At 35.8% G+C, this 12144-nt stretch overlaps 1 protein-coding gene across 2 annotated transcripts in view; it reads right to left on the bottom strand.

Annotated features, from left to right (window-relative positions):
- The window catches only part of RB1 (RB transcriptional corepressor 1), a 215998-nt gene that overhangs the window by 153383 nt on the left and 50471 nt on the right, over positions 1–12144 (bottom strand). For both annotated transcript variants that reach the window (XM_066236318.1, XM_066236315.1), the window contains exon 3: positions 4962–5077. In XM_066236318.1, coding sequence (XP_066092415.1) covers positions 4962–5077 — 116 coding nt within the window. The remainder of the gene's footprint in view (positions 1–4961; positions 5078–12144) is intronic.

Genomic DNA, 12144 nt, shown 5'->3' with positions numbered 1-12144 from the left:
ACTTCTTTTTATTTCCCTGGAATTTGAAAAGGAAAAAAAATCCACTAGTCTTCAACCTACTCTCTTATATCTAAGTACCTATGTCTACATCATTTATCATGAAGAAAATAAAAAAGGTATGAGAGCCATATACATATATATTTATTTCTATATCTATCTATATGGTTGGGGTTTTTTTTTAAGTGAGAGGCAGGGAGGCAGAGAGACACACTTCCATATGTACCTGGACTGGGATCCACTCAGCAAGCCCACTATAGGGTGATGCTCTGGCCACTGCTCTGTTGCTCAGCAACTGAGCTATTTTAGTGCCTGAAGCAGGCCATGGAGCCATCATCAGTGCCTGGGGCCAATTTGCTTGAACCATTCAAGCCATGGTTGCAGGAGAGAGAGGGGAAGGAGAGAGAGAGAGAAAGGGAAGAAGGGAGGGAGGGAGGGAGGGCGAGTGTAGAAGAGGGGGGAAGGATGAAGAAGCAGATGGTCATTTCTCCTGTGTGCCCCGATCAGGAATAGAACCTGAGACTTCCACACGTGGGGCTGTTGTTCTACCACTGAGCCAACTGGCCAGGGCCCTATCTATATGGTTTTTAAAACCATAAATTCACATTAATTTCTCTAATTCCAAGATAAAACCAATAGGTTCATCCAGAGTTTTGGGGGTTTTTTTTTCCGTGTTTATAACTCTTCTTTGATAGTCACTTATTTATCACTGGGATCCATTTATCTTTAATTTATTGACACAGTCTGCCTGTATGCAACCTCCTTCCATCTCCAAAGCTACCCACTCCCCCACATGGGCACTGTCCTCTCCTGTTGGGACTGACTTTTCATCCTGGACTTCCCCCCAGGACAGTCACCAAATCCATACATAGGCTGTCCAGCAACCAAGGAGTTATAGGTTTCATTCCAAAAAAAAACAGGCTGGACCACTCAGACAGTTATCTGAAGAACTGAAAAAATAAAATCTTCAGCTATCAGCAAAGAGCACAAAACCCAAAAGAAGGTTATTAAAAGCTCCTTTGAGATAGAAGAGATTAAGGCAGCCACGACAAGTTCCATGGAAAAGCAAATAAAAGAAGGTTGAAATGATATGGAATAGATGATCAGACTACTACTTAGAAGAGAACAAATGTGCAGATACATCCAGGAAAAAAGAAAACTTTAGAATGGCATTTACTCAAGAACCACTTGCTCAGCTCTAGTTTTTATGTGATATATGGTATTACCTATCCATGTAACACCATCAAAACTGTGAATTGTTACTACAAAGTCTTATTTTCTAGGGTTAACTTACATGACTGTCTATTCCTTCTGTAACCCTCCTCAGAAGGGAAACAGAGAGGAAGGGTAGGCAGCAGGCAGGCTGGCATAAAAAGCCATAAGTAAAACACACTGATTTGTAACTAACTACATATTCTAGATAAATGCTTCATACTGATCTGTGAATTGTTATCAGTCCACAATTAAATAAGTACCGAAATTGAGAGTAAACATTTTATAGCAATTTGACACTAATTTTATACCTGCTGAAGCGTACAATAAAAGGTTTGGTCCTATATCTAGTATGATTTTTTTATTTCTTTTTTCATTTTGATTTATATTACTTTTTAAAAAAAATTATCAATCTATGACATATTGGAAATAATAATAATGAATTCTTCACAAGAGTACCAGAATTTAAGAAGCAATGGCTCAGGTAACACTCCTGAATAGTTATCAGAACACTGAAAGATGCCCCCAAAAAAGTATACCAAATATATTACTATACTGCCCACAAATATTAGGGATATTTCAAAATGAATTTGAAACAATAAAATATCCCAATTTTTGTGAACAGTATATATTTATGAAGTGCTCAATTTATAAATCAGAGTCGCTCTGTGAATACTCAAAAAAAATTTAGGAAAAGCTTTGCCAGGAAAATTCTTTTATTTTATAGATAAAAGATGTAGTAGCCTTTCTCTGTCATATTTATTTAATAACCTATGACTTGCTATATGACACTGTATTGCAATCATCTCTTCATGTCCCCCAGTAGATTGAGTTTCTTGAGGCCAGAAACTATTTTTCACCTCTATAGCATTAAAACTTAGCACAGTATCACAGTGCCTAATAGTTGTTTAGGTTTTCTTTCTTTCCTTTTTTTTCCTGGTGGGGGGACAGCAGGCATAGTGGGAGAGGGCTACAGAAGAAAGAGCCTGACCAGGGAGTGGCGCAGTGGATAGAGCATCAGACTAGGATGCAGAGGACCCAGGTTCGAAACCCCGAGGTTACCGGCTTGAGCATGGGGTCATCGGGCTTGAGCACAAGCTCACCAGCTTGAGTGCAGGGTCACTGGCTTGAGAGTGGGATCATAAACATGACCCCATGGTCGTTGGTCACTGGTTCGAGCCCAAAGGTTGCTGGCTTGAAGCCCTAGGTCGCTGGCTTGAGCCCAAGGTTGCTGGCTTGAGCAAAGGGTCACTCGCTGTGCTGGAGTCCACCGCAACCCCCATCAAGGCACATATGAGAAAGCAATCAATGAACAACAACTAAGGTGCCCCAACGAAGAATTGATACTTCTCATCTCTTTCCCTTCCTGTCTATTTGTCCCTATCTGCCCCTCTCTCTCTGACTCTCTCTCTGTCAAAAAAAAAAAAAAAAGAAAAGAAAAAGAGATCAAGCCCCATCAGTGACTAAGACATTACAGGTTTGACTATATTTACTTCCTTATTCATTGTAAGTTATTTAATTCTCATAATTTTCTGAAGTAGCTAATAATTTTCACTTCACAGATGAGGAACTTGAGACTAATGGGTGAGCAATCTGCTCCAAGTCATATAGCTTATAAAACAACCGAGCCCAGCCTGACTGGTGGTGGCGCATTGAATAGAGTGCTGACCTGGGACACTGGCAACCCAGGTTCAAAACCCCAAGGTTGCTGACTTCAGCAGAGGATCAACATGATCCTGTGGTCGCTGGCTTGAGCGCAAGGTCACTGGCTCGAAACCCAAGGTCTCTGGCTTGAGCAAGGGGTCACTGGCTCAGCTGGAGCTCCCCAGTTAAGGCATGTATGAGAAGCAACCAATGAACAACTAAGGTTCTGCAACTACCAGCTAATGCTTTTCATTTCTCTAATCCTGCTAAAAAAAAAAACCCAAGAAAATTAAATTAAAAAGTAAAACTTAGATTCAAACCCAGTTTATCTTAACTCAAACATCCATATTCTTTCCAATCTTCTGAAGTCAGTAAAACATTTGGTGAATGAATAAATTATTTACTTATATATTTAGATTACTTATCAGCTACATAGAAACTACACGCAGTCTCGGGGTTATGAACAAGATAGATTCTATAGGTTTGAAAATGTTTAAGTATTCAGATGCATGAAAGGTAAAAACAAATATTATGTTAAGATAAACATATGCTTAATAAGTAACTGTCCCTGTTCCAAGTTACATACAAATTCAACTTAAGACATAACCCAGGAACTGCCTATACTTTGATTTAGTGATTTTATTTAATAAAGTTAAACTGTGAAAATTCTAAGAGGTAAACCAATTCTAAATTCAGTAAGTCGGCAATTTTTAACCTTTTTCACCTCATGGCACATGTAAACTAATTCTGTGACACACAGAAAACATATTTTTACCATTCTAACAAAAAAAGGTATAATTTTGATTCATTCACACTGGATGGCTATTATTGTATCAGCTGTTGTTATTTTTTCTTTGACAATCTAAGGGAAAAGAGGTCAGTGCCCTTGACTAAACAGTCAGGTACTGCTTATTTTAAAAATTCTTGCAGCACACCTGTTGAAAATCATTACAACAGGTTAAATATGAATACACAAAGCCTATGCTTCCACATTTTATATAAAAGTAGTAAGAAAAAGTATTATCATGCAAAAAAATACATAAAATGCAACAATTTAAAGTACTGTATCTCATTTAAATAAAACACCAATTATATTTCATTCTAGAGGGATTTATCCAAGAAGAAATATACACTATTGTGTTTTTGGTAAAATTATTTACTGTTACATGTCATAAATATGCTGCAAATGAAATGATTGGAAGTTTCAGAAGGCTTTTCAAGATAAAGTTCATGAGTTATTAGAAACAAATTAGTTAACTCTTCTTAAAAGGTTTATAAGCTCACAAAGCATTAAGTAATTATTGGGGGCCTGACTAGGTGGTGGTGCAGTGAATAGAGCGTCGACCTGGGACACTGATGACCCTGGTTCAAAACCCTAAAGTCTGAAGTCATCAGCTTAAGCCCAGGCTCACCAGCTTGATCATGGGGTTGCCAGCTTGAGCATAGGATTATAGACATAAACTCACGGTTTTTGGCTTGAGGTGAAGGTCACTGGCTTGAGCAAGGGGTCACTGGCTCAGCTGGAGCCCCAAGGCATGTATGAGAAGCAATCAATGTACAATTAAAGTGACTCAACTACAAGTTGATGTATCTAATTCTCTCTCCCTTTCTCTCTCTCTCTCTCTCTCTCTCTCTCTCTCTCGTGCGCTAAAAAATAAATAATTATTGGGACATAAATATTCAACTGAATATAGTCTCAAAAATATATGTAACATTTATATTAAACAATCTTAAACTTTAAGAAATCTTAACTAAATTCTTTTAAAATAACTCATGCTACTTTTATAGAGATTTTAATACACAATAAGTCTACTTTATAAATCCTTGTTTTTTCTGTCCATATTAGCAAGAGCTACAATTACAAAAGTTTAAAGATGGTGACAGACATGATGAACATCTCCCCAGGACACAAACTGGTTCATTTTTAAGAAAGTACAGCATAAATACACTTTCATTAAGGGCTTCATGATACTTCATTAGTTGACCTAAGTCCTTTATGTTTCATTTAATTTTAACACTTCACACTAATTCCCTAATGTTTAATAAGAGAAAAATCCAGATGTAATTTTCTTTAATGGTTGAGGTGATACTGATGTAAAATTTTTTACCTGATTTCTATGTTTTCCTGTAGCTCAGTAAAAGTAAATGGCATCTCATCTAGGTCAACTGCTGCAATAAAGATACAGATGCCCCATAGCTCCTTTTTCTTCTGAACATAACTTTCCTAAAAACAAAGAAAATATTCAAATATTTCATTAAGTCATTCACACATTGAATACTGTTAAAATTGTGTTATATGTAATTTTTTATTCAGCATAACAATACTGTTTAAATCCTTATGATGACATATATAAGAGCATTTAATTCTGCACTAATAACACTTTAATTTTTTATTATAAGGCAAAATACTAGAGAGATCAAAAAGTTAAATTACAAGTTATTGTGGAAAATTAAGAGGTCAATCAGTTCTTTAAAGTACATATTTTTACTTTTCAATAACCCAGTATCACCAGACTGGTAGTGGCGCAGTGGACAGACCATGGACCTGGGACACTGAAGTCCCAGGTTCAAAACCCTAGGGTAACCCATTTGAGCACAGGCTCATCCAGATTGAGCGCAGGCTCGTTGGGTTGAGCATGGGATCATAAATGATCCCATGGTCACTGGCTTGAGCCCAGAGGTAGCTGGCTTGAGCAAGGGGTTACTGGCTCAACTTGAGCCCCCCAGTCAAGGCACATATGAGAAGCAGTCAATGAACAACTAAAAGTGATGAAACTATAAAGCTAATGTTTCTCATATCTCTCTCACTAAAAAAAAAAAGATATTTTTAATTTTAAAAACCAGATTTTATTTGAACATACCAAAAACAATTTAATACAGTCATCTGATATGATAAATGCCTAAATGAAAAATATCAGTATAAACACTATCATTATCTTTACACAGGTGTCTTTGCATCTTCTAATTTGTTTTCTTTTATATTTTCTAAAATTTGAGATCTCTATTAATTTTGCAAGAAATATTCATCATGTAACTACCAGAGGTTTGACGTTGAGTGGAACTGGAAACAAAATCAAATTTATTGTCTGCCTGGAACTTATACTCTATTATCAATATTTACATTAAGAACATGGATTTCAGTGTCAAATATTCAACAGTTTGAATACATACTCTAGGAGTATAATTGTGGGTGACTTGCTTAAATCTAATCAAACCTCAGTTTCTACTAAAATGGGGATGTACATAGTGTCTAACCATAGAGTTACTATGAAAAGTAACAGTGAGGATGCTCTTAAGTAATCAGCATGGTACCTGGTATTGTACCCACTGATTCAAAGTTAACTGTCATTAGCAACATTAGGTATTTTCAGTGAATCTAGCAATCCACTCATTCCACTATATCAAATCTGTCTCAACACTACCAACTATCTGACCCTCTAACTTTCTCCTAATTCTAAACAGGTATCCTTAAAAATATTGAAATTCTATAGTTTTGTTTTTTAAGAAAAATGGTTTTTTGACCCTTTGCCACTGGCAACCACTGATCTGATTTCAATTCCTTTTCCAGGATGTCATGCAAATGGAATTAAATGGTCTGTAGCTTTTTCTGTCTGGCTTCTTCACCCAGATTAATGCCTCTAAGGACTCATTCATATTGTTGTGTCAATTAGCATTTATTCACTTTAACTGCTGACTAACACTCCATTGTATAAATATATTACAATTTGTTTATCCATTCCAACAGCTGAATACACTGTTATAAATGAGTCTACTAAGCCTAAATGGCTTGCTACAGGTCTTTAAGTAGATGTATGTTTGCATTTCTGGGCAAATACCTAGTTGGGAAATAGCTAAATTGTGTTAAATGTGAGTTTAAGTTTATAAAAATCTGACAAATAATTTTCCAATGCCCACCAGCAAAAATGAGAGTACCTAGCTGCTTCACATCCTCACCAGCACTTGATTTTTGTTTTTTAGCTATTCTAATAGGTGTGTAGTGGTACATTTTACTAAGGACCAATGACCTTGAGTGCTTTTTCAAATCTTACTGAAATATATTATCTCTTCTTTGATAAAGAGATATGGATAATCTTTTGTCAATTTCCTATTCAGTTTGTCTTATTAAATTATAAGTTATTAATATATTCTAGACTCAAATCCTTTAATATATGTATCTTACAAAAATTTTCAGTCTGTGGCTTATCTTTTCATTTTCTTAAGACATTTCAAAGTATGTAAATTTTAAATTTTGATTAAGCTTGATTTATTCATTTTTTTCAAGGATCATGCTTTCAGTGGTATTATCTATGAGATCTCTGTATAACCTAAGGTCACAAAAATTTTCTCCTATGTCATTTGTACAAGTTGAGGTCTATGATTCATTTGAGTTAATTTTTATAAATGGTGCAAGGCAGAAATTGCAGTTCATTTCTTTTTCTTTTTTTTTTTTTTGCTTATATATATTCAATTACTCCAGCATCATTTGCTGAAAGGAATATCCTTCCTTCATTGAATTACTTTTGCACCTCTGTGTGCAAAGACTTACTACACACGTGTAAATACTATTTCTGTATTCTCTGTTTTGTTCCATTGACCTACTTGTCTTTCTTTCACCTAGAATATAGCCTTATACATTTTTTTTAGTTCAACTTACTCAAAATTTTTCAATCTAAAAAGGTCATATGATTCACTTCTCATTGTTCAGATTAATAAAGAATAGAAAGTTTATTGTTCCATTTCTTTAAAATAATTCAGTATTACATTTCTCAGTGATATTCCTAACATTTTCACTCCTGAAATCTTTCATCTCATTACCCAATCAAGAGTTCTGTACTCAACTACTATATATTCTATTTTTTTATTTTAAGAGCACATTAAAAAAATCACAATACCTAAAGCCTCAACATTCTTTTACATATCAAATAATTTCTAATTACATATACCCCAGTCTTCCTCAAAATGTTTCTACATCTTCAACCTAAGTTCCTCTTCTCTTCTGACTTTGACAATGGACAGTCTCCTCCACACGCAAGTGAACAACTCTAATTCTCCCTACCTCCCACTTTGGTTCACATTGCCTCTTATCTCCTTTAAGATCTAGTTTACTAATTCCTTCCTGTCTTTTACAATTTCTCTTAGGAAGAACAGTTTTCTTCCCAAACTTCTTCCCTTCAGTCACAAATAAGCTTATATTACCTTTAAAAAAATAATCTATTCTCTATCCCTGGACATTATCAAGCTACTGTCCTCACTACACATACAAACCTTTCATGATTCTCACAATTCATACACACACTCACTACTCTCACAGCACACATATATTGTACCCACTGAACACATACTCTCACTGTACACGCATGATTCTACTGAGGCTATTCTCTCAGCCTTCAAAGATCTCTGTTGCTCATAGGAAAGAAAAAAGTAATATTATCACTATTTACAGATGACATGATACTATACAGAGAAAACCAAAAAAATCTACAAAAAATATTAACAGAGTAAAAGAAGTCAGTAAAGTAGAAGAATATAAAATTAATATTCAAAAATCTGTCACATTACTATATGTGAATAATTAACATCATAAGGAGAAGTGAAAAGTGCAATCCCAATTACAATTACACCAAAAATAATAAAATACCTAGGACTGAACAACCAAGGAAGTGGAAGACCTATACTCTGAAAACTGTAAGAAAGTGAAGAAAGAAACCGAAGAAGATACAAATAAATGAACGTGTATGCCATATTCATGGATTGGAAGGATTAATATTGTTAAAATGTCCATACTAACCAAAGTAATTTATGGATTAAATGAAATTACAATGTAATTACACAATGCAATTACAGTTCAATGCAAAATACAATATCATTCTTCTCAGAACTAGAACTAATCTTAAACTTATATGGCACCACAAGACCCCAAATAACAAAAGCAATTTTGAAAAAGAACAAAAAATTTGGAGGTATCACATTCCCTGACCTCAAACTATACTACAAACCTATAATAATCAAAACAATGTTACTGGCACAAAACAAGGCACATAGATCAATAGAATCAAATATAAAGCCAGAAATCTTTGTTTATACAGTCAACTAATCTATGACAAAGGAGGCAAAAATACAAACTGGAGTAACAACAGTCTCTTCAAAAAATGATGTTAGGAAAACTGGATAGATACATGCAAAAAGAAAAAGAAAAAGAAAAAGAAAGAAACTGGATCACTTCCTCTTACATCATATGCCAAAATAAACTCAAAATGGGTTAAAGACTTAAACGTAAGGCCTAAAATCATCAAACTCTTATAAAAAACTATTTGATATCAGTTTGAGTAATATCTTTTTGGATATGTCCCCTTGAGCAAGGGAAACAAAAGCAAACATAAACAAATAGAACTATATCAAACTAAAAAGTTTCTGCACAATGCAGAAAACCTTCAATAAAATAAAAAGACAACCTAATGAATAGGAGAATATATTTGCAAATGGTATTTGCAATAAGGGGTTGATATTCAAAATACATAGGAAAGAATACAACTAAGTAATAAAAAAAAATCTAATAAAAAAATGGGCAGAGAACATAAAAATTTCTCAATACAAAACAGATGGTCAGCAGACATATGAAAAAATGTTCAACATCACTAATCATCAGGGGAATGTAAATCAAAACCACAGTGAGATACCAAGATGCCACCTCACACCAGTCAGAATGGTTATTATCAATAAATCAACAAGTAATGTGTGCTGACAAGGACGTGAAAAAAAGAGAACCCTTGTGTACTTTTGCATCATTGCACATCAGGATAGCCCTTATAGAAAACCGTATAAAGATTCCTCAAAAAACTAAAAATAGAGATAACATATGACCCAACAACTCCACTTCTGGTTATTTATCCAAAGAAAACAAGAACACTAATTTGAGAAGATAAATGCACCCCTGTGTACATTGCAACATTATTTACAATAGTCAAGATACAGAAGCAATCTAGGTGATCATCAATATAATAGTGGATAAAGAAGATGGGGTATACACATGCACATACATACACACACACACACACATATAATGGAATATTACACAGCAACAAAAAAAGAACAAAATCTTGACATTTTCAACAACATGGATGGATTTAGAGGGTATTATGCTAAGAGAAGTTAAGACAGAGGGACAAATACCATATGGTTTCACTTATATGTGAAGTAAAAAAAACAACAAAAAAAAACTTAGAAACAGAGACTAAAAGGGATGGTTACTAGAAAGGAGAAGATGGGAACAATGAGTGAAAAAAGGAAGGAAAATAGAGCCAATAATATTGTGATAACTTTAAGGGTGACAGATGATTACTAGAATTAGTGGTGCAATCACATTGTAAGTTATAAAAATGTCAAATCTGAACACTGAAAACTAATATAACCAATATACGATTGTATACCAAATACATTTAATTTTTTAAGTGCTTTTTAAAAATCTGTCTAAGTTAAATGACCTTTTTTGGTTTCATCCACAAAGATTACTATGTAGTATCTGACATTCTTACAGTAAACTTTTTTCCTTTGATTTTAAAATATTGTAACATCCTCATTCTCTTTCCTTTATCTCACAACTTTTTTAGTGTTTCCTAACTCCAAGGACTTGTTTCCACCATCTTCTCTTTTCCTTAGTAGTCTCATCCACTTCCATAGCATCCCCATCACTTCGGCATAGATGATTCATATAGTTCATCCTGCTCTCCAGCCAGCCCTTAGTCTCTCAAGATCCAGGCCTTATTTTCCAATGGCAATTTAAAATCTAAAATCTGTAACTGATGTGTTTTCTTGAAAATTTACATCAGAATTATGAAGAGGGCTCAAAACAGCACCATAAAAAATTCTTCTTACTCAGCCAAAAGAATTACCAAAAACAAATAGTGAAACATAGAGGGGAGATTCCAAAATGGCAGCAGAGTAAGCAGACATACAAACTGCCACCTCACAGGATCACACTGGATTACAAATTAATTTAAGAAAATCACCATGCAAAACCAACTTTGGACTAAAAGAACAGGACTCGAAAACCAAGGAGCAGAGAAGAAACCACACCAAACCTGGTAGGAAGTGCAGGGACATGGTGGGGGCTCCCCTGCTCCCAGCAGCAAGGGGAAGCTGAGGGTCCAGAGAGTTTCTCATTGCAGGGAGAGAGACCCTGAGAGGCGAGGGTCCTCAGTCCCAGGACAGAAGCCTCAGCCTAGAAACCCAGAGACTGGAGGAGACAGTCTGACAGCACTGAGTGGGGATAAGAGCGGGATTTGTCTGTGGGAAAGGGCTGGTGAAGAAGTTGCATCCTTAAAGGGCCAGCACAGAAAATATCACTCACTGCCACTTACCTGGGGCTCCAAGGGTGAGGAGGGCTGATAGGACTGGTCTTGCATGAGGAGAGTGGGGAGATCAAGGCATGGGGACACAAACAGTAACAAGGAGAAGAATACCTGAGCTGAGTTATTCTCCAATAATGAGGCTGTCATAGCTGGGGGGAGGGTCACTACCTCTGTCTAGCACAAGCCAAGCGTAAAGTCAATTGACCCACCTCCCAAAAGCTATCCAGCTCCACTCAGCGTAAAAGGCCATTCAGAAAGAAGGAAATAAAGGGGAGGGGCAATGACTCAGGTTTCTGGGGAGACCTGAGTAACACCTCCCCTTTCTGATAGAGAATGCACGCCGCCCCCAGAGAGTAATTGAGCAAACCACACCTTCTGGTTCTCAGAGGTCACACCCACCATTCCTGGATAGAGATTCAACTGGGGTCAAAGAGCAAGATATGCCCACTACACCCATCCTAAACACAGAAGTTCCCTGCTGGGCTCAGCTAACAAACAGTAGGGAAATTAAGACTTTTAAGCAGTTCAACATATTAAGGAGAATTAAAATCTGAGCAATCAACAGAGGCTAAGGGATAAAGCCCTGGAGGAGAGGCCGCATTCCATATACCAACCTCAGATCCACAACTGCAACAAGTTTGCAAACCGCACACAGAAAAAAATGGGAAGACAGAGAAATGTAATCCATATGAGTCAACAAGAGAAATTCACAGAAAAATAACTGAATGAGATGGAAGTAACCAAATTACTGGATGCAGAGTTTAAAATAATGATTGTTAGGATGCTTAAGGATCTCAGAGCTACAATGGATGGACTTAATGAGCACCTCAATAAAGAAATTGCAAGTATCAAAAAGGACACAAATCATAAAAAAGAATCAATCAAATTACAATATCAGAAATGAAGATTACACTAGAAGGAATCAACAGCAGGCTGGATGAAG

The sequence above is a fragment of the Saccopteryx bilineata genome, chromosome 6 (genome assembly GCF_036850765.1).
Source record: "Saccopteryx bilineata isolate mSacBil1 chromosome 6, mSacBil1_pri_phased_curated, whole genome shotgun sequence".
Lineage (NCBI taxonomy): Eukaryota > Metazoa > Chordata > Mammalia > Chiroptera > Emballonuridae > Saccopteryx > Saccopteryx bilineata.
The sequence above is the reverse complement of the archived record's forward strand: the minus strand, read 5'-3'. Positions and strand labels throughout refer to the sequence as shown.